This window comes from Pipistrellus kuhlii, unplaced genomic scaffold (genome assembly GCF_014108245.1).
Source record: "Pipistrellus kuhlii isolate mPipKuh1 unplaced genomic scaffold, mPipKuh1.p scaffold_m20_p_2, whole genome shotgun sequence".
Lineage (NCBI taxonomy): Eukaryota > Metazoa > Chordata > Mammalia > Chiroptera > Vespertilionidae > Pipistrellus > Pipistrellus kuhlii.
This window is the reverse complement of record NW_023425515.1, coordinates 188,263,738-188,286,433: the sequence shown is the minus strand read 5'-3', so window position 1 is coordinate 188,286,433 and position 22,696 is coordinate 188,263,738. Positions and strand designations below refer to the sequence as shown.

Sequence of the window (22,696 nt, the reverse complement as noted above, 5' to 3'; positions counted from 1 at the left end):
AGGGGCTGCTGGCCCTTCGCAGCCGCTGCACTTGGACTGGAATCAGCAGGGTCATCAAAGGCTCTCCTCTGCCAGGCTGCCCTACCTGGCCAGCTGCTCCAGGCCTGGGTGCTGCTCCAGGCCTGGGTGCCGCTCCAGGCCTGTGTGCCACTCCAGGCCTCGGTGCAGGTACAGGTCTGAGTCACCCGCTGTGCTGGCCCCAGGCTCTGGTCTCCCTCCCAGGCCTGTTTTGCTTGTGCATGTTGCCTCCTGTTACAAAGTGGCTGCTGCAGCTCCAGCCGAGTCTCCTTTCCAGGCAGGAAGGCAGATCTCTCCCTCTCTCTCCCTCTCTCTCCCTCTCTCTCTTTCTCCCTCTTTCTCCCTCCCTCCCTTTCTTCTCCCAAAGCCCTTTTTTCTTCAAGGGTAGACCTCCTTGGGGTCTTTGTCCTAGGCCTCAACGGCCAGAAGTGGATCACATGGACAACCCTAATTGCATGGGAGGCGGATAAATGGCATTTTTAAGCACTAGGTCAGTGGTTGGCAAACTCATCAGTCAGCAGAGCCAAATATCAACAGGACAACAGATTGAAATTTCTTTGGAGAGCCACATTTTTTAAACGTAAACTTCTTCTAACGCCACTTCATCAACATAGACTCGCCCAGGCCGTGGTATTTTGTGGAAGAGCCACACTCAAGGGGCCAAAGAGCCGCATGTGGCTCTCGAGCCACAGTCTGCCAACCACTGATCTAGATTCATAAAGATCAGCGGGCCCCTCTAAGGGGCTGGTCATGTGAAGGCTTGGAGAGGGACAGGGACTGACTTGCCCTGGTCACACCGCGAGGTGGCCATCCCTCCACGGCAGAAACGCAAGTCTTCAGCTCTTTCATTGCTTCTGAGGAACGTCCGTGCCCCCTCTGTGCAGGGGGCAGGGGTGGGGTGTAATGGGCACCAGCAGCACTCACTGTGCTGAGCACCTGTCAGTGCACTGCCTGTCCCCATCAGCCTGGTCTCACAGGGGAGACAGCGCAGGCCCAGAAGCTGGGGGCAGGTGCGCTGCCGGGAATGAGCTGCCACAAGCCCCTCTCTCCGCTGAGCTGTTTTTCCAGCCTGGCCTCCCGAGAAATGGCTGGCTCCTGCAGGTGCCACTCCTGCTGTCCCTCCTCCTGCTCAGTCAGGGCCCCACTGCAGGGGCGGGGTCTCTGCCAGGTGCACCTGTTGGGAGGGTGAGCACAGGAGAAACCCGCCTTTGCCCGATCGCCCAGGAGAGGGACACAGGCCCCATCTTGCTCTCCGCTCTCTCCTGCGCCTTCACCCCGTCTCCACGCCCTTCCTGTGATCGCCCAGTTCTTGTCCCCAAATTCCATGGGGTGCAAGTAGGGTGACTGGATAAAACAGCACAACCCGGCTCAGTTTGAATTCCAGACAGACAGCAGATACATTTTCAGTGTGACTGTGTCCGTGTGTGTTTAGGACACCCTTATGCTAAAAATGACTCATGTAGCTGAAATCACAGTTTAATTGTGCATCTGGGTTCTTCGGTTTGTTTAGCTTTGCTTTGGTCTGTTTGCTAATCTGGCAAGGCTAACCGGGTGGCACCATCCCTATGTGCTGTACATGACAGCCGAGATCCAGAGAAGGGGCGGAGGGCGGGGATGGGGGGCACGGGCAGGGTCATGCTAAGGTCATAGGCAGGACTGGGTCGGTCTCGGTCTCCAGGTCTCTTGGACGCCTCTGCCATCTGTGGAAACGCAGTTGAGAGCTCGCTGGCTTCCACCTGCCCGGATCTGTTAGCGGTCCCTCAGCCCTCACTGTGAAGTAGGCGTTTGGCGGCCGTTGGGTCGGAACCGGCCCTGGCGGCACAGGCAGCTGGGGAGACATAATGGAGGAGAGTGTCTTTGTCCAGCGGTCGGCAAACTGCGGCTCTGCTGACTAAGGAGTTTGCCGACCACTGCCTTAGGGAAAGACACTTAAAAAACACTTTAATAATGTACTAATGTCTTTGACCTGAACTCAAACCAGAGCAGCACACCGAGGCTTGTGAGCCGCAGTTTGCCTACCACTGTCGTAGGCCATCTGGGCTGTTAACCTAAGACACCTGAGGCTGGGTGCTTATCAGCAACAGCCACGTGTGGCTTAGCGTTCTGGAGGCCGGGAGTTCAAGTTCAGGGCACTGGCATATTCCGTGTCTGGTTTGCAGACCGCTGTAAACCAGTTTAACTGTGCATCTGGGTTGTGTGTTTTTGTTTGTTTGTTTGTTTGCTGTGTCCTCGCATGGTGAAAGGGGCAAGGGAGCTCTCTGGAGTCTCTTAGGAGGGCACTGATTCTATTCCTGAGCGCTCCAACCTCAAGACTTAATCACTCTCCTCCCTCACCCCCAACCCCCGGCCCCGCCTGCAAATGCACATGGAGCATCAGCTTTCAGCCTGTACATTTTGAGGAGATACATTCAGTCCGTGACAGAACGGTAATGCAAGTTCCCAAGTCATAGATACTGCTGGAGATGATGAGCCAGGGCTGGCGTACAGAGGAGTGGGGAGGGTTAAGACCTTTTATAATCTGACCCTCCCCCCTCCTCCCACTGAACCTCTCCAGGCTTCCTCTTGTTCCTTCTCATTTGTACCCTTCATTGATCACACAGGGACCTCTGGCTCTCTAGCCCCTTTGCCTTGGTTCCTGCTGTTTCATCTGCTCACCACCCTCCCGTACCCATCTTCCAAGTTAATATCAAATGTCCTGTGCCCTGAGCAGGTACAGCCCCTCCTCTGTATTCTGCTCACTTACTCGGACTCATTCTGCTCGGCAGAGGCTGAGGCCCAGGGTGCCCCTGACTCCTCTCTGGACACCCCGTGCCAGGCCTGCAGTGTCGGTGACCCACGAATGTTTGCTGGAATCAGGGCAGGGGGGGGCCCCCAGAGCAAACCTCTTACTGTGCAGTTTGGCTGGGAGACTTGGACAGTTCCCAGTCCGCACTCCAGTCGATGCCAGGGCAGCCAGACCTTCCCTCGCAGACGGCCTGCCTCGAGGGATGCCAGCCGGAGGCAGGCCCTGTCTGGGCCGTTCACCTGGAGTCCCCCGTGGCTAGAGCCGCACCTGGCCTCTGGCAGTGCCAGTGGACTCGCTGGGGGTTGGGGGGGAGTGGTCATGTGTCGGCACACACTGTTGGGGCTCGTGGGACCCCGTAGTGAAGGGTACGGCCAGGCTCTGGGGAGCTGCACCCACTGGGCACGCGGGTGGCAAACAAGTGGGCCTCCCTCATAACGAGGGGTTTGTGCAGGTTGTCAGTGTGGGACAGCAGGCAGGGGTGACACCAGCTGACAGGAAGGCAGGAAGCTGGTCTGGCACCTCCCGGGGCTGAAAGGCCCTGTGGCCTGGGGGAGGCTGTCCAAGGGAGGGCTTCAGCCGAGGGGTCGGGGGACGTGCTCTGCGTTACGGGGGCCCAAGGCTTCTGGGGGGGGAGGGCGGGATGGAGGAGTTTGGGGAGGGCAGGGAGGCCTCACTCGCACAGGTAGCTGGACCCCGGTGGCCTCGGAGGAAGTGGTAAGGGGGACATGGGAACAGGACCCGGATCCACACCACCATTTCCCAAGGCCTCTGGTGGTGGGGGCCCCCTGTCCTCAAGGCCTCAGCTCTGCCCCCTCAGCCTGTCCCCGCCCCCAGACCTGGCTCCGCCTCCAGGCCCAGGACCCCCCCCTCAGGGGTACAGGTGCCTCATCAATACTGAGCACTCCCTGAGGGCCGAGCCCTGCAGGAGGGCTTCCTCTGGTCTTCTTGGAGCCACACCACCCGATGGGGGCCGGACCCATTTTACAGATGGGGTGTCTGAGGCTCAGAGGGGCCGGGACCTGCTTGTGACCACATGTCTGGCCCGAGGGGGAGCCAGACCAGAGGCCCAGGAACATGAAAACTGCCCCCTGGCAGTGAGAGGGCTGGTGAGAGACACCCCTCCGAGGGGGAAGGGGTGCTGGGGCCTGCTCTAGGGAGGAAGGGAAAGGGTGCTCCAGGTGCATAGCGAGGACCAGGGTGGCAGAGGCCGGGGAGGGAGCAGAGCGATGGCTGAATGCGGCGTGGTGTGAGCGGAGGCTGGGTGTCCGGACCTGCTACCAGGGCCAGGACCTCCTTCAGTCCGTGAGTGAGCATTGTGGCCGTGCGTGTGCACACTGCTACAGGTTAGTGTTGCCGAGGTGTGCGCCGCCCCATACGGCCGCTCACCCTGCGTGCAGCCCCCTGCGGGTGGTGTCCGGGCTCGGGGCAGCAGGCCATGTGGGTGCCGGTCGGCCCGTCCTCTAACCTGTGCCTCTCCCCCAGGGCTGCTGCGGGAGGAGGTGTCCCGGCTGCAGGAGGAGGTGCACCTGCTCCGGCAGATGAAGGAGATGCTGACCAAGGACCTGGAGGAGTCGCAGGGAGGCAAGTCGGCCGAGGTGCTGTCGGCCACGGAGCTCAGGGTGCAGCTGGCCCAGAAGGAGCAGGAGCTGGCCAGAGCCAAAGAGGCCCTGCAGGGTGAGTGACCGGGCAGCGTGGCCCCGCCTTCCCGCGCCTGGGGCTGGGGCGCAGGCCACAGCGGCTCTGGGGAACCGGGGTCCAGCCTCTGCGGGGTGCGTGACGTGGAATCGGGGTCCCCATGCTCAGACCCCCCAGCTGCCCTGTGCCTGTTGGGGTGGAAAGCTGCCTCTCACAGGACTGGGCACATAGGTCATCCCTTCCTCCCGCTGTGCCCGCCACTGTGCCCGTCCTGGCCGGTCGTGTATGGCAGGGGGGTGGGCATCTTCGCCAACCCAGGTGCTGACCTGGCAGTGGTTCCTCTCTTTGCCAGCACCTCCCCTCCCTGGACGGAGCACCTGTGGGCTGCGTTCTCTGCTGGAGGCCAGCCGGTCCCTGCCCTGAACTCGCCGCGGTGGCCCTCCCGGGCGGGGCTCCGAGCGGGGCAGCCTCCAGCCCCGGGGCAGGTGCAGGAGTTGGGAGAGACATGGCGTCAGTGCCCAGGGGGTCTCTTGCCAGGAGGGACCCTGCCCCGTAGCCAGCAGCTGCCGTAGGAAACGAGGAGGCCAGTGGGCCACGTGGTCAGCCTGCTCTCCCTGGAGCTGCTGGGGATGCAGCAGCCACGTGCCCGTCTCTCCGGGGCCCCTGCCGCCCTCCGCGGTGGGGAGGGCGCTCAAGGTGCTTGAGAAAGGGGAAGCCCGCCCAGACTGGGCTCCACTGGGGGGGAGAGGGGCGTGGGGAGCGGGGTCTGCCTGATCCTCTGGTGCTCCCCAGGTGTCTCCCTCTCCCCTGGGGGAAGACAAGGCAGCCTGCTCTCCACTTCCCAGTTACTAGAACCATAAATACTCTGCGAGGACTTTATTTTTGAAGCCAAAGCAGGTTAATTACTTAGATTGACTTCGGGCTGCTGTAGCAGAAACCCCAAAAGAGGGACTCCGCGCACCTATTTGTCTCTCCTCCGAACCCCGGAGGAGCCGTTCGGGTGGCGGGCGTCTCAGCTCCCCAGCCTGGGAGGGACCCAGAGGAGCCAGAACTGAGGGCAGAGGCCCCTTCCGGCAGCACTGGCAGTGAGGTGGGCTGCAGGGACAGCTGGGCCATGTCACTTCCTACCGGACGGCCCCATCCAGGCCACACGGCTAACGGGCAGAGGGGCGGGAGCGGGGAGTGGGTTTTGCTGGGCAGTTAGTGGGCTCTGTCATTGTGGGTCTCCCTGACCAGAGGGGAGCGGTGATCAGCAAGCACCCGCACACGGGCCAAGCTGGCTGTGCGTCCAGCACCCACCGACCGTTCCCCGGGGCCGTCTGGGAAAATGTCCTTACCCAGACGTTTCGGCACCAAATGTGTGCGCTCTTCCAGCAAAACAAACGGCTCTGACAGGCAGGGACCCCCTTTTCTGCTGGGGCTGAGTTCCCATGGGGTCACTGAGACAGCGTCTGGGTGGTCTCCTCGGGCCAGGGTGGGCAGGTGGCCTGTGTCACGGTCCAGCTGGCGCTGCATGGCCGGGAAGTCCGGTGCCAAGCATGCATGCTCTCTGTGGGCGACCTTCCAGCATCAGGCCGATCTGCACGAGCCTCGCTCCCTCCCTCCCTCCGTCCCTCCCAGCTTCCCACTCCCCTGCCGGGGACTGGCCCAGTCCCAGCGACACCCCCAGGAGGTGCCTCGGGCCCCTGGGGTGGGAGCTGAGGTGTGGAAAACCGGAGGAGAGTCAGGACTGGCTCAGGAAGCACCATCTCAACCACCTTTGCCAAGTATTTATCGCCAGGACCATAAACCCGCCCTCCCTGTCCTGGGCCCTGGAAGGCGTTCTCCCCGTGTCCGCCCTCAGGGCCTGTGGGGGATGAAAAAACCTCTCAGCCGTCCCGGAGTCCCCACCCCCAGCTCCGGGGACAGACAGCTGCCCTCTGCAAACTTGGGACAGTGGCCGTGAGCGAAAGGACTTGATGTCTATGGAGGTGTCGGTGCCGCGCTTGCTCCTGCCGTGAGAGCTGTCTGGTAGCGGCCGGGCAGGCCTCTCTTCCTAACTCTGTGCGTGGATTTCTTACCCGCCACCAACGGTCTCCCCAGCGAGGACTTGTCAGGGGTCACTGAGGGAACGTGCTATCAAGCGCCTACTGTGCGCCAGCACTGTTCTCAGCGCCTGATCTACCACTCACCTCAGTCCTGCTAGGAGGTGGGACCCCCCTCTTACAGATGGAGACACCCAGATGAGGCTCAGGGAGGTTAAGTAATTGGTCAAGGTATGCAGGGCTTTTCCGGAAACTTCTTCCACTACACCCCACATCGAGTCTTCTGTATGGGGGGGACGTCAGCCTGGACAGGAGAGATGGGGACACGGGGACAGGAGGCCCTGGATCAGATCTGGGCTTGCATCCCGCCCAGCGCCTCCGCTTGCTGGCTCTGTGACCTTGGGCAGGTTCCTTGACCTCTCTGAACCACAGTCCCCTGACTGAGGGTAACGGGAACAATACCCCAAACCGGCCTTTCTTGTTATTGGGGCGAATACAAGCAGCTCTTCCAGAGGGTCGTTGTGGGGATTAAGTGAGATATCAAGTGGTTGGCCCAGAGCCCAGAGCCCATTAGTGCAAAGACGCAGTGATTATCACACGTGAGGGGGCTCGGCAGCCCTCCTGGGATCTGCGCGGAGACACGGGCTCCCCGGTCCCACCAGGGGCAGCCCGGACCTCGGAGGCCTCGTGCCCGGCGGAGCCCAGGGCGCGCCGTATTCCTGGAAAGCCTCCCGTGGGCGCCGTCAGCCGTTTGAGCATCCCGCCTGGCGTTCCGCACGGCCTGAAATAGGAAGCTGCCTCCCAGCCACAGCACGTGGTGGGTGAATTGCGGACAGATGTGGGCAGGAGGAGGCAGGGCATGGAGAGGGATTTACATGCCCGTAATGAGGAGAGCGAGCATGAATGTGCCAGCCGAGTCCGCGGCAGATGTTGGCGACACGCGTTCACAGCCAGCCGGTGTCTCCGTGGCGGGAGCACGCAGAGCCCCCCAGGGTGCCTTGCAGGTCCCACTGGCTGTCCCCCCTCAGTCTTCGGTGTGGGGGTGATGAGAGCGGAATTTTCCAGCACATCAGGATTAGGAACTCAGACACCCAAATGTCAGCCCGTGTTCCCAAAAAATCAAAGCCACAGAACGAGTCTAGTTTGGGGAGAACGGTACTTAGAAGGTTCCTTTGTTTCTGTGGGGATGAGGCTGGGAATGTTTGGTTTAGCATTTTGATCTCCCTGTGAGTTTTACAGGCAGAAGCAGTGAGTGATGGTCTAGGAAAAAAGGGTGTGTGTGTGTGTGTGTGTGTGTGTGTATACATATGTACATAACCAAATCCCTGCATGACCCCAGCTTTACACATGTGAAGCTCTGGGCCCCCTTGGGGTATTTGTCGATTTCCCCATTTCCCCCTCCATCGCTGATTTCTCCAATAATCAAGGCACTATAGAAACAATGACCATGAAAATTTGCTTTTCCCTTTAATTTTCATTACTATTTTTGTTGTTGGTAAGCCTCACCAGAGGATATTTTCCATTGATTTTTAGAGAGAGAGGAAGGGAGAGGGAGGAGGAAGAGAGAGAGCGAGAGAAACCTTTATGTGAGAGAGAGACATCGATGGGTTGCCTTCTGTATGCGCCCCCCCCCCCCCCCAGGGCTAGGGATCGAGCCTGCCACCGAGATACATGCCCTTGACTGGAATCAAACCTGGGACCCTTCGGTATGTGGGCTAACGCTCTGTTCACTGAGCAAACCCACTAGGGTGCATCTTCCCTTTTTTAATCACTTAATGGCGTGTTGAATGTGTTGAGCATTTCCCCACAACAATAAATACTCCTGGAAAACATAATTTTTAATGGTTACATAATGTTCTACCAAATGGAGGCACCATTATTTATTTAGCCACTTCCCTATGACTGTACATTTAAGTCATTTCCCCTTTTTTCTTTTCGTGTTTGCCGTTATATAACATGAAGCCAGCAGTCGGCAAACTGCGGCTCGCGAGCCACAAGTGTTGACTAATGAGTTTGCGGACCACTGCACTAGGCTAAAGATCTGTGTTGTATAGGTCTGTTTATTTTCCCGTACTTTCTGCTTTCTGGACTGTGTTATGATCTTACACCACTGAGGACCCCAAAGAGCTTTTGTTGATAGGGTTGAGATCTATCCTTATTTCCTATTTTAGAAACTAAAACTGAAAACATATCTACACAGACAATAGTACGGTGGCTGCCAGAGGACAGAGAGGGTGGGTGGGAAAGAGGGATAAAGAGTGAGGCAAGGAAGCTTGACTTGAGGTGGTGAACTCCCAGTACAAGATGTAGGTCACAGATTCTCAACCTTTCTAATTCCGCAGGTCTCGGGCAATCCTGCTGGCGGTTTTCAGCCTGTTGCGACCTCCAGGTTGAGAACCGCTGCTGTAGAGCCTACGACCATCTGAAAACACAGATATTTACATTACAATTCATAACAGTAGCAACATTACAGCTATGAAGTAACAACGAGAATAATCTTATGGTTGGGGGTCACCACAACACGAGGAGCTGTATTAAAGAGTCGCGGCATTAGGAAGGCTGAGAATCACTGCTGTAGATGATGCATTATAGAATTCTATACCTGAAACGTCCATAGTTTTACTAACCAATGTCCCCAACAAATTCAACTTTAAAATAGAGAAAGCATGTTTGAACCTTCAGTAATTTATTGTCAAATGATAATAAGCCCATCACATGTTAACATACATAGCAATTATTTATTTTTATGAAAAATGACGATTCCCCCCCAACCAATCGATTTCACTGAGAAAGGCAGCATTGTTTTATATTTTTACAGAAATGTAAATTTTTTACAAAACTTTTTGACCTCTGACTTCGTGGCAGACTGCCGAATGCTGCTCCTGTCTGTCGCTTCCGTCGGGTAACGGTGACTAGTTGCCTTGGTTGGGAATCTGGCCTCACACACACACAGGTGGGAAAGGGAACATGCCAGTCGCCTTCTTAGGGAATCGTGGGTATTGTTCTTCGGTGCCACACTCACACTCACCAGGTGGCCATTGCTTAGGGGTTCACTTGCTGCAGGGTGGAATCCGAAGCCTTGTTTTTGTGATCTGTTACTGTGGCCGGAGTCATCCGTCTCATTTGCACTTGGGATGAATTTTGTGCCCACGCGGGGTTTTTGAGCATCTAACATGGGTCACTTGGAAAATACTGGCTCACTGGGCGGCGCAGATCTTCCAAGTGCCAACATAGTTCATGCCTGTAGGGTAAGGTGACCAGACGTCCCGCTTTTGGCGGGACAGTCCCGATTTTTAACAATTTGTCCTGCATCCCGGATTTTTTAAAAATCGGGACTTTTTAAAACACCGCGGGACAAATTGTTCAGAAGCGGGGCGTCTGGTCACCTTACTGTAAGGAAAAGGTTCTAAGCTGCAGGCGGGCAGCTCCTCTAGAAGCTGCAGGAGGCAAGAAAACAGATTCTCCCAGGAGCCTCTGGGAGAACACAGCCCTGCCCACCCCTTAACCGTAGCTCAGTGAGACCCATTTGGGACCCGGGCCTCCAGAGCTGTAAGATAATTCGTTTGTGTTGCTTTAAGCTCCTAAACCTGTGGACATAGTCACAGCGGGAGGAGGGGATGAGGAGGGGCCCCTCTTCCCTGCCCCACGCAGGGGAAAAGGGGGGGGGGGTGTCCCATTAGGCTTGTCCCTGGCCCGGCTCCTGCAGGCAGGGCCGCCCGCGCAGAGCGGGCCTTGTTATCCGAGCGGAGAAGGTGATCCCTGCGTGTGGGAGAGAGGAGCCGATGCCCGGGCTCCTCTCTTTAGCAGAAGGAACGGGGCCTGTGGGAGCCTTTACCCGCCGCGGAGTGAGTCACCTGCCCCAGACGGAGCTCCGGGAGGAGCGGAGCCTCGTTTTTTTAATCTGCTCCTTCGACAAACGCTCCCCGAAAGCTTACCCACGCGGGAGCCCACGCCGGGGGCTCAGATCACACGGAGGCACACCGGACCCAGGCCCTGCCCGGACACGCCTGGGACCCACAGCACATTCAGAATACACTGGCTGAGGACTTTTTTTTTTTTTATGGCTAGCCAAGCCTGTAGATAAGAATCGGCCACAGATACTCCTGCTTCAAAGAGTGCAAGGGAGCAGAGCGTGTTTCGGGCCCTGGGCAGGAGGGGACAGCAGTGTTCTTTATGTCACAGCAGGTGTGGGCCTGGCATGGCTGCCGTTACCCACGTAACCAGGCCTACAGACGGTGCCCGAACGGAGTGATGTGTCATCGGTGCTGGGAGGACTCTGCCCACCTGCCTTCTCTCTCACACACACACACACACACACACACACGCCCTTGTCTCCACAGCGCCGCCTGGGTTTGAAAAGCAGCTTCGTGTTTCCCATGCTCCTGCCTACCTTCTGATGTCTTTCCCGTGGCCCTGCCCACCTTCTCTGTCTGACGCCTTCCCCTGGGACTGAATTGATATGCTTGTTTCCAATAAGTCACACACACAGAACCACCTTAGGCTCCCAGATCTAGCCGGAAGGCCCTGGCGGCTGCTGCAGGGGCTCCCCAACCCCCAAGCCAGCCACTCTGACCCCCAGCCATGATGTGGAAGGATCGTAGCTGGTCAGTCCTAAAAATCAGTGGAAGCTTCCAGAGAGTTTGAACTCCACAGACAGAACATCTTCCTAATGTACAATTGGCAGCTTTAAATAGTTAACAGGTTCCCCTTGAATAAGGTGACCAGACATCCCGCTTTTGGCGGGACAAATTGTTAAAAATCGGGACTGTCCCGCCAAAAGCGGGATGTCTGGTCACCTTACCCTTGAAAGCTTTTTAGCCTCTGCATTTGATCCCATTGGAAATGATTGATAGTCACATGGAGGGAGCATCCAGAACCTCGGCCGTTCTGTTGCATCTGCCCTGGGCACGTGTCTCCACAGGTGAGCCGCCTTATGCAGCCACTGGAATCCCAAAAAGGGCACATGCTTTAGTGCACATGTACTTTTTAAAAAACAATAATCATGATGTTTTCTGTGGGAGCAGTTTGAGGTTTACAGAAAAGTGGCAAAATCTATCTCTCTAGTTTCCCCTGTTATCAGCCTCTCAGACTGCCTTGATAAATTACAAAAGTGCCTTTCCAGCCAGCCCCTGCGTGCTTTGCCGATGTGTCATTGGCCAGAGCAAGTCACATGCCCCATGCCCGTGCCCAGCGGCACGGGGGCAGAGACTGCAAGGCGGTGGTTATGTGGGAGTCGGGGTTTCTAAGCAGGTGATGGGATCCACCCCAGCGAGCGTGTTATACAGACTCAGGTCCAAATCCGCCCTCGGGCCTGGGGTTCAGTGACTGACAGCCACTGTGCCCCGTTCTCCTGTGGACACCTTTGCTTTTGATAGGCTGTATCCCTGAGTGACAGTGTCCCCTCTGCTCCTCCCCATCCGGGAACTTTAACTCCCGTCCTTGACTCCGGGAGCTGGAAAAGCAGCTGGTTCCGTCCCCTCCCCCTTCCCGCCGCCTCCCACACAGGTGCCCTCCCGGCCTTTCCTTCACGCTTTGGGTCTAATTCTCTGCATTCACGTCCTAATCACAGTGACCTTCCATGTGTCCTGAGAAAAACCGAAAGACTGGTCTGATTGAACATACACCGACGCCCACCAGGACTCGCCCCACACGTGACACTTACAGCGAAGTGTCTGGGGGTCTTGGGGGTAGCCGTTGCTTTAGAGAAGGAGGGAGAGAATGGGAGCGAGAGGAAGGGGCGGGTTCTTGGGTGTCCCTCCGCGGCCCCAGGATTTGGGTTTCTTCCCGGGCTCTGGAAGTTGTGCCGGGGGAAAGGCTTCGAGGCTGGTCTCGGCCACACAAGCCCAGAGCTCCTCTCCCTGTCCCGCCCCAGGTCTGCACATGGGCTCCCAGAGGCCCACAAGTGGAAGGAACTTGCCGGAACCCATGGCGTGTTGATGACAATCCCACTCCAGCCCATTCTGTAGGATCCTGCACTCCTAACTGTCACCCCAGAAAGACCAAACACCTGTCTGCTACACCGACGTTTCCCTGCGCCCCTAACATGCAGCCGTTGGGTTAGGCAGGCTTGAGGGATGGGACAGGGGCTCTCCACACGTCCCCTCTGAGGCCAAATACTGTTCCCAGCACCCTGAGGCCTTGAAGGGGCAGTGGGCACAGGGGCCAGCCGGGAGCGGGGGGGCGTGTAATGGCAGGGAGGGCTGGGGGCACAATGCCCGAGTCTCTAAAGACATCTTTCTGGATGCCGTGGCACCGGCAGGAGCTGACTCAGGAGAAAGCGGTCCCGGGTAGTAGTGCCAGCCCTCACGGGCACTCTGAGCCTCCTGCTCTGAGCACTGGGGAGGGAGCACCTGGCAGGGAGCCTGGCAGCTCGTCCTCAGTCGTCAGGACAAAAGGCAGAAGGTTGCTTTGGCTTGCTGAGGGTGGCAGGGAGCCCTCGCCGTCCAGAAACGGGAGGGGCAGGCTTCTGAGGCTGCTCTGGGCATGCAGAGCTGTCCTCCTCCGTCCCCGGTGCCGGAGTTTGTTGGTGCCAGGGTGCGGGGACACTGTGAGGCTGCATACCCCTCTCCCTTAGGGGGTGCCCAGCTTACCCCCTTCAGGATGAGGCCCTGGCTTGTCCCCACGGCCAGAGCCTTGGTCCAGGGCCGAGTGTGGGCACAGGAGGTAGAGAACGCTACTGAAAATGTACATAAAAGCTTCCCTGAGCTGCCGCCCGCTCCCGTCTCCGAGTGCAGGATGCCAAACCACACGATCCCGCGCTTGTCGGTTCCCGTGGGGAGAACTCTCACACGGGGCGGAAGGGCAGGGTGAGATCCTAATTAGCAAAGGGATCCCGGAGCCCAGCGGAGGGAAGTGGGGAGTCGCTGCACAGTCACAGGTGCATGTACCCTTGGACTCCACGGTCACGCTTCCAGGATTCCGTCAGGTAAAAAACCCCGCAAACACGGAACTGGACGCGTGGCAGCACGCAAAGGTCTGAAAGAATGGAGGGACGGGAGCCAGTCTCGGCGAGCATCTGGTCGATGTGTGGGGCAGTAATTCCGGAATCACCGTGCGTTTGGGGATAGAGTTAACGAGTGGACATATGCTGCTGGGGGCCAGCCTCTCTCGTGGCCCGGCATGTCACTTAGAGCAGCACAGATGCTCCCTTTTATTAGGGTGGCTCTGGAAGTCAGAGTCCGGAATACACTTCCGGGCCAAACACGCAGGAGCGGGGCAGTGGAGGGTAACAGAGCATGACCGGGACATCCCGTCCCAGGAGCAGGAGTGCAGCCCGACAGCCCGAAAGGCCCTGCCGCCAACGGGCATCCAGCGCTGAAAGCAGCAGATTATTAACCAGGAGAAACACGGGGAAAGGCGGACGCTGGTTAATGCACGCTGGATGAGTCAGAAAGTCACCAGGCATGGACGGGCTGTCCTGTGGGGTCATTGGATGAGGGGGCAGGGCAGCCTTGGGGTCCTTCAAACCCACCAGAGACTAAAGGAACCTCCTAGATGGTGGCAGCCCCGTCTAGAGCCAGGGCAGCCCTCTGCACTGTGACCTTGGGGGCCCGGAAGGGGAAGGGGTGGCATTAAAGCCACAGGTGCAGTTATGGGGACGGCTGGGGACTGTGGGTTCACTGCTGCCATTAGGTCGTCGGTGGCAGCGCCTCTGAGAGCCCAGGAGGAGAGGGCTGTGGGGCATGTGGGCCCCGGTGGGCGGGGAGCTCGGGCTGCGGCTCGGCCCCGCGCTGGCAGCACGCAGGTGCGGGCAGGTTGCTGTGTCCGTGCACACCCCGGGGCCGGCCGGGCGCCAGGAGCAGGTGTGAGCCGCCTCCGCAGACAGGATGCTCGGTGTGATGATGTCACTGCTCCGTGTGAGCGTTTTAACGTCCAAGCAGCAAGCCCTGGGAAGGGCTGGCCTGCAGCTGTCCTTGTTGGCCTGCTCGGGGCAGTCAGAGCACATGGCGCCTCCTCGGGTGGCAGGGACGAGGCTCCCGTACACACGGTGCCCAGACCCCCCTGGAACCAGACCCCCCCTGGAACGGGCTCACGGGCCCTCAGGGACGGGTGGCCTGGCAGCGTCATACTGTAATGTCACCTCAGGAAAGTGGAGCTCAGCTTAGACTCGACATAGAGGGTCTGTTGTGAGCTAGGGCTGGGGCCCTGATGGGGCCCTGGCTGGCCACCGTCCCAGAGGCCTGCACGGGGGTTGGGGGGGTGACGTTGGCCCCAAAGGGCTTTGCCTGCACTCACCCAGCTAAGTAGCCAAGTGCACGGTGGCAGGCACTCTACCCGGTGTCGGAAGCACAGTCATTCGTTCCAGAAATACGGACTGGCCTCCGGGCACGTGCCCGCCCGGGAGAGGTGCTGAAGGAATTGCCTCCTCCCGGCCCAGCAGTGCAGAGGGAAAGCAAGTCGTAAGTCAGCGCTCGGACAAGGGAAAGATAAGATACGGCACATGCCGTACAGCATTAGGGGGGGGGGAGCTCCTTTGCATGCTGTGGCCAGAGAGGACCTTGCACCCGAGGCTGATGGGAAGGGGCAGCTGAGCCCAGCTCTCTGGGCGGGGAACAGGGAGCCACTGTGGCTCGGAGGGTGAGGACGGAGGGAGATATGGGTGCAATGTGGGGCTTTGCTCACCCAGTGAGGAGTTTAGGTTTTAGGGAGGGAAGTAGCTGGATCTGAGTTGCATTTGAAGCAGCCCTCTGGCTCCTGCAGTGTGCATGGCCTGGCTGGGGGGAGCTGTGGCAGCCCCCAGCAGGACAGGTTGGAGAGCCCACAGACTTGCTGGCAGATTCGAAGTGGGAGAGAGAAGAGGAAAGCTTGCAGGAATGGGGTTCGGGCACCTGATGCTGGGCCAGTGCCCTCCAGCCTGGGGGCACGAGGGAGCCATTGCAGGCGTTAGGCAGGGAGTGATGGAGTCCCACTGGGGTTTCGGAAGCTGGCCTGGGGCTGTATGGAGTGGAAACAGCTGGTCCAGCCTGGAGCAGTGAGGTCTGGGCCAGGGAGGAGGGGGAAGGAGGGAGGAGGACAGATGTCCTCCCTTCAGGAGAAGCAGGAGCTGAAGGCAGGGCCTATCTCCCCCTCACACTTGGCCTCAGGCCCCTGCCCAGGGATCCTGTACCATCACCCTCATCTCCTCCTCCTCCTCCTCCTTCTCTTCCTCCTCCTGGCTTCCTCCATGCCCCGTGAGTGGGGGAAGAATGCTCCCCTTCCTTTCGGGGACCACATTCCCAGGCATAGTTCCCAGGGGTGCTGGGTCCCCTCCCCAGCAGCTCGGCCCTGCCCTGCCCTGCCCAGCCCTCCTGAAGGAAGTGTAATTAAAGAAAAGAGAGTCATGACTTGCTGCAGCCGGAATTGCCGTCCCGGGCGCTGGCTTTCCTGCTGCCGGAAAACACAGTAACTCGGGGCTACGCGCCGAGGGTGTGGGGCCGCGTGGATCCTGTCATGCGTGTCCCTGTTCCGATCGCTACCTGTTTGGGAGCAGAGTTCACAAGGGCCACCCTTGGCCTTGAAATGGGGGGATGGGAGCGGGGCAGACCGTTCTCCCTGAGCAGCAGCAGGAACTGAGCTTCCTGGAAGGCGGGAGCACGGGCCCCGCACCCTTGGCCATAGAGAGTGGCCACCAGGAAGGACAGCTGCCAGGGCAGGAGGGAGGGGCTGGGAAAGAGGGTGGTGTGTCTCGGGTGCATTCCTGCCATGGGCCGTGACCCTCCCATCTGTCCTGTTTGGCAGCCCGGGAACCCTCTTTTCCAGGGGGTTCCCTGCAGCGTCTGGCTGACACCACGGCTCCCATTCCAATCCCATTAGACCAGGATCGCAGGGGACAGGCTCCTGGTGTGTCTCTGTCCCAGCCCGAGAGTCAGGCAGGAGCCGGGCACACAACTGCACGGGGAGCCCGGCCGGCCCTGCCCAAGGGGCAGGGAGGGTCTTCTCCCCAGTCTGACCCCGCCCCGCTCCTTGTGTCCTGCCTTCCACGTTCTGTACCTGATGCTCTCCTTCCGGAAGTCCTCTCCTGCCCCGCCGACGTGCCCGTGGGCATGCCGGGCCAATCCCCTATTTTATTTACCTGCCTCCATCCCAAGCTCTAAAGCTGGTGACTCACGGGTCTGTCTTTGCATTTGTTGCCATCGTTAAGACAGAAACTATTCGCAGTGTGAATATTTACCTTCTTCTGGAAAACAAGCAGGTCTGCCCAGCTGGCGTGGCTCAGTGGTTGAGCGTGGACCTGTGAACCAGGAGGCCACGGTTCGATTCCAGTCAGGGCACATGGCCAGGTTGCAGGCCTGATCCCCAGTGTGGGGCGTGCAGAAGGCACCTGATCAATGATTTCTCTATCATCACTGATGTGTCCATCTCTCTCCCCCTCTCCCTTCCTCTCTGAAATCAATAAAAATATATTAAAAGACAAACAACAGAAAACAAGCAGGTCTGGCCACCCAGGACTGCCTGCCTCCTGCAGCCCTGCCCACCCGCCCAGCCCTCGCCAGCTCCTGCAGGCGCTCACACCTCCTATAGGCGCTCACATCTCCTGCGGCCGGACTGAGACCCGTGTCAGCCTCCAGGCTCTCTCTGACAGCGGAACGGCCTCGGCTCTGGGTTTGCTCCTCAGTGCCCTGCAGTGTCCAGCGCCTTTGACATGAGGTCACCGAGCTGCCTTTTCTCCCCCTTTCCTTCGAACCCTCGCCTGCTTCCTCCCCTCCATCCCTCTTTCTCCTCTGCACCTCCCTGCGCCCAAACCAGCAAGTGCAGTGACTTGCCCCCTCCCTCTGCTGTCTGGGTCCCTCCTCTGACGGCTGGTTGGGAACACACTGGGCATGTGGCTGAGTCAGGGCCTGGCCCGTGGCGGGTGCCCCACGAGCGGAGAGTGCATGAACGAAATGCTGAGAACGCTCCCAGGTCCCCCCAGGCCTCCCCTCTGAGGTTCCGGGAGAGACCTGGCCCCCGTGGGGTGGGAAGAAGTAGCAAGCGGCTTTGTAGCCAGCTCCCGTCCTCCCCCCCCCAACCTAGGGGCCCGCGGATCAGCCCGGCAGCTTTACCTCCGCCAGCCTCTCCCTGTCCCCGGAGGAAGGGCTCATCTTCCCAAAGAGACGCCACTTGCAGGAAGAAGCTTTGGGCCCTGGGACCTTCGCCCCTTGTGGCACCCCAAGGCCCTACATGCAGGGCGCTGGGAGCGAGGTGCATGGGCGCCCACCTCCCTGGCAGCCACGCTGCCCTTTCTGTCCCTCAGACACCCAAGGCTATTCCTTACGGCACATGTGTCAAACACAAGGCCCGTGGGCCAAATCCGTCCCGCCAGGCCTTGCAATGTGGCCCGCACCGCGCTGTCATCACTGCACTCCGCTGCGTTTCCATCACAATGACAGTTTATGACTGTTCAGTAAACCATTCGGCCCGCAATTTAGGCTGGATTTTAGATTTTGGCCCCTTCTCTGATTGAGTTCGACACCCCTACCTTACGGGGAGGGAGCTTTGCTGATCTCTAACCCGGAATGTTCTCTCTGCATTCTGCGCTGTGCCCCACCCCCGCCACCCCTTTGGGTAGTCTCCATGGCAGCCTCGCCCGCTTTCCCCTCTGTCTCGCACGTTTCAGTTTTTGTTTTCTATATTTGGGCTCCTGGTCATTTGCTGTCCATCGCAGGAGAGCAGAGAGTCACACCTGGCTGGCTCCGGCTCTGTCCCTGCCAGCCAGCACGCGGTGGCAATGCCGCGGCTTCCCGCAAGCTGTGCTGGCAGAATGAATGGGGGATTAGACGGGTGCCCCCCTGGGTGCCCCTGAGGAGGTGAGACCGGGGACCTGGGCCAGGAGTTGGCAGCAGAGCCCGCAGCCTCTTGGGCTGACCGGGACCCTGGACGCCCGGGGCCCCCCAGGGGCCTTGCAGGACCAAGGCAGCCGGCAGGCCTCTCCAGGTTGCTGTGTGTCTTTGGGCAAGATACTTAACCTCTCTGAGCTCCAGCCTCCTCGCCCCAGAACAGGGGGCAGTGCCTTCCACCTAGTGGGGCTCGGGATTGGGCTTGTGCGTGTGAGGCCCTTGGGAGATGGCTGTCCAGAGGGAACCTGACTATAGTAGGCGTGTGGTTTGGAATGAGGCGACCGGAAGTAGCAACGTGGGTCTGTGCTCGGGAATGAGGTGGGGCTGGGATGCCCTCTGACCCGTGTACCCGGCGCCTCTGCTCCCCCAGAGGCTCCTCTGCCAGCTTGGGGCAGAGCAGGAGGGGGCGCTGCCCAGCTGCTTGCTGACCGATTCGCTGATGGGTTTGTGGCTTTGCAGCTGCTGGTAAGAGGGGCTCCGAAGGTTGGCCTGCGTGGTGTGGGGGCCTGGGCCCTCTGCTCCCCTCCTCTGCATCAGCTCAGAGTTAAGTAAGGATGTGCTGACTTCTGGGAAACAGCCAGAGAGAGCGCCCTGCCCCGCCCCAGCACAGGGAAGGAGTGGGTGGAGACTTTGGAAGGTCAGCGTCGGGGAAGTCCGACCTCGGAGCCTGGCACTGTTCCAGCCCAAGCACACCACCTGAATTAGCGCGTTCAGTCCTCCCAGCACGCAGCAGGTGCTTTACAGATGAGGAAACTGAGGCACAGAGAGGTGGGCATCCCCGGCTTGGTAGGTTCAGACCCAGGCTATTGGGCTCAAGGGCTCACACTTACTTTCTTTCTTTTTTTTTTCTTTTTTATATATTTTTATTGACTTCAGAGGAAGACGCCGGCGGGGGAGGGGGGGAATCATTGCTCACCCATCACTGAGGATCGAGCCCGCAGCCCTGGGCACCTGTCCTGACCAGAAATTGAACCATGACCTCCAGGCTCATGTTTGACACCCAACCACGGAGCCACGAGGCCGGGCCAGGGACTTGTGCTCTCAGCCACCGTTCTGTCCGGCTGGAGCAGCAGGAGGCAAATGTCTGTCAGGTGCGTGTGTGAAGCCCGGCGGTAGCTGCCCTGGCCCGGTGGCTCAGTTGATTGGGACATTCATCCTTACAACAAAAGGTTGCAGGTTTGATTCCCAGTCAGAGCACATACCTAGGTTGTGGGTTTGATCCCCGGTGGGGTTTATATGGGAGGCAACCAATCGATGCTTCTCTCTCTCCCCCCCACCCCTCCTCTCTAATTAAAATAAAAATCAATAGAAAGGCCTGGCAGTGGTTGGGGGGAAAGGGAAGGGACACTGGTCTTAGCGGCAGGTGAGCTGATTGGAATCCCAGGTCTCAGTGCTGTGTGATGTTGGACAAGTTACGTCCCCTCTCTGAGCTTCCACTGGGCCAGGAGGACCGACAGGACAGGGGCATGAGAAGCTTTTTTGCAGGGCTGTTTGGAGGACAGGAGGAGGGTAGCCTGTCAAATCCTGGCCCCCAGGGCACCCCACAGTGCGCCCCACAAGTGTTTGTTTACTCTCTTTCTCCACAGTCCCCACCCCACCCCACCCCCCATGCTGGCCCCCGTCCAGAGCCTGACCTTGGCCGTGAGTTCCGTGAGGACTTCAGAAATGGCTCTGGCTGCTCTGGCGGAGGGCGCTGCCCGATCCGCTTACAGCTCAGTGTCCGGGCGCCCCTGGCCGGGCCTTTCATGTTGTTGCTTCATTTCACACAGCCCGGTGTTTGTTTAGCGACGGGCCGGTATTTTTAGAACCTAAAAGCCTTTCAGCTCTTCGAGGAATGAGCCTGTGGCCGGGGCCCCACCTGGAGCCGGGCCTGGCCTGGAGACGTGTGGGCACGGAGCCCGGGGTCTCCCCACCCCATGCCGCGCTCCCCCGGGGCCTTTCCGACGGATTCGGGACGCCCTCGGTCTGCCTTGTCCGGCTCGACTCCTTCCTGCCCGCCTGTGGCCCTGGCGCTGTGCGTGGCTGTGAAAGAATGGCCCCAAAGATGGCCGTCGTCCAATCCCTGGACCCTGCGAGCAGGCTGCCTTGCCTGGCAGAGGGACTCTGCAGAGAGGATTAGTTTAAGTAGATGCCCCTGGGTGACCTGGATGGGCCCTTGTAAGAGGGAGGCAGGAGGGGCGGAGAGGGAAGATGTGGTGCCAGGAGCACAAGTTCAGGGTCAGAGACAAGTGCAGGCCCTGCCCTGCTGGGTGTGAAGGAGGAGGAAGGGGCCACAGGCCGAGGAATGCAGGCAGCCTCCAGCTGGAAAAGGCAGGTACAGGGCCTCCCTCCGGAGCCCCCCGAGGGAGCACTGCCCTGCCAACATGTGGATCTGGGCCCAGGAGACCTTCCTCGGACTCCGACCTCCAGAACAAGAAGAGAGTAAGTGTATGTTGGCTTCAGCCACAAAGTCGCTTGTCACAGCAGCCACAGGACCCTGACGCGCAGCCCGGAGCCCTCCTGCCTGCTGGAGCGCCTCCCTTCACGCCGGGGCTCGGGGGTGCCGTGCGGGAGCCACTACTGCCCACCCCGCTCGGCCCCCTCACCCTCCGAGCCCCCAGCGGTGCTTCTGCACAAGGCACGCTCTTCCAGGGACCGAAGTGAGAGTTTCTGAGACCGGGAGCACCGGCCCCAGCCCCGGGCATGGAGAAAGCACGAAAATACTGTTCCATCCGGCCTGTCGTTTTTCTTCTCCGCCGAGAAGCGGGTGGAGAGGTGGCACCGTGGTTGTGTGCTTGGATCGAGTTTACGGAAACCGGGATTCACATTCCAGCTTCACCAGCTCAGGGTCGTTGTTGGTGAAGCTCGGCCAAGTGGCAGGTGCCTCTAGGCCCCGGTTTCCTCGTCTGTCGGAGGGGAGAGAGAGCAGGGTACTGCGAGGGCAGAGCCGGCCACGGCGCCACCCAAGAGCACGCCACGCTGCAGCCACTGGAGGGCTCCTCGCCTCCAGGGTCAGCCTCCTGCAGACGCTGCGTTCTCCCACCCGGATCACCACCCTGGGGAGGACCGTGGGGATGGCTCTGCATCCCCCGTGGGCGGCTCAGAGCAGGAAGTGGTTTCCTCCGTGGCATCCCGCTTGGTCCTGCAGAGCGAGCTCCTGGCGGCCGTTCTGCTGGGGCGGCTCCCCCTCTCGGAGGCCCCTGGACCTCAGAGCTGACACATCTGGGGCAGGAGGCCCCGGGGAGGCGTGGGAGGAGAGGAGATGGGCCCCAGATGTTCCCTGTCCCCGCCAAGCCCTGCCGGCCCCGCCAAGCCCCGCCAGCCCTGTTGGTGAGAACGCGGGCTGTTGGGGGAGCCGTGGGCTGGGGGTTGGGCTGAGTCTGCAGGGAGATTTCTGTGCCCGTGACCTGCTCAGAGGTCGCCTGGTCGGTTCAGGCAGGAACCGGCAGGTCTGCAGCCACAGAGGCAAGGACACCTGGTTGCTTAGGCTCTGAGCTCATCCTGTCCTGGAAGGAGGGCGCACGGGCGTGGGGCCAGACTGTCCAGGGAGCAGCCTGCCTGGGGAGCAGCCTGCCTGGGCGGTTATCACTGACCTTGGACGATTCCCTTAACTTCCTGGTTTGAAAAAGTGCTGACCCGTGAAGCGCTTTCTGAGGGCCAGGCCCTGTGCCGGGTGCTCTGGGTGGGCATTAACCCTTTGACCTCCGCCCGTGGAACCTGTAAGGTGGGTGCTGCAGTTACCCTCAGGAGGCACGGGAAGGGCACAGAGCCGGAAAGGAAGGTGCCCAGGCCACCCAGGGGGGAGGGGCAGACCTGGGACTTGGACTTGGGTCCCCTGGCACTTGGGGGTTCCATGCGTAACCGCCTTACCCCCCCCCCCCCCCCGCCCTTCTGCCCCTGGAGGATGTGTGTGCAGCGCAGGGCTCTGTGCCTGGATCTCCGTAGACACTCAGCACCTGGTGTCTGTTTCCGGCTCTGTTGGCCAGATTGACCCACGTGCTTCGCGACTGGTGCTTGGGATCTGGGTCCACATCCATCCAGCGGAGGGCCGGGAGCACAGTCTCGGTCTGGGCGGTGCTGGTGATGTCAGGAGTTTGCACATGAGTCCAGATGCATCTCATGACGCGCTTTAAAAACGGTGTGCGCTGTCCTTTGTCAGTTCGACCTCCATAAAGCTGTCTCTGCAAAATGCAGGAAACCATTCGGCCCCGTGGGTTCGGCCCGCCAAGGCCCACCGAAGGGACAGCGCTCCTCCTGGTTGTGCTTAAGGCAGGCAGCGTGCTCCACACTCGAGTTCTAGCGTAAAAGGGGGGCTGCGGACATTGGGGTGGGGAGAGGTCCTCGGCTGTGTGGTCATAGAGTGGCCTCTCCCCGTCCCCAGCTCAGGGTTGGCACACACACGCTTCCTCAGCAGCCGGATAACGTTCCCCCAGGCGTGTTTTGTGTCAAGCAAACCTGCC

At 59.7% G+C, this 22,696-nt stretch overlaps 1 protein-coding gene across 3 annotated transcripts in view; it reads left to right on the top strand.

The window, feature by feature from the left end:
• The window catches only part of KAZN (kazrin, periplakin interacting protein), a 292,248-nt gene that overhangs the window by 208,472 nt on the left and 61,080 nt on the right, over window positions 1–22,696 (top strand). For all 3 annotated transcript variants that reach the window (XM_036445442.2, XM_045585187.1, XM_036445443.2), the window contains exon 2: window positions 4,286–4,477. In XM_036445442.2, the coding sequence (XP_036301335.1) occupies window positions 4,286–4,477 (192 nt within the window). The remainder of the gene's footprint in view (window positions 1–4,285; window positions 4,478–22,696) is intronic.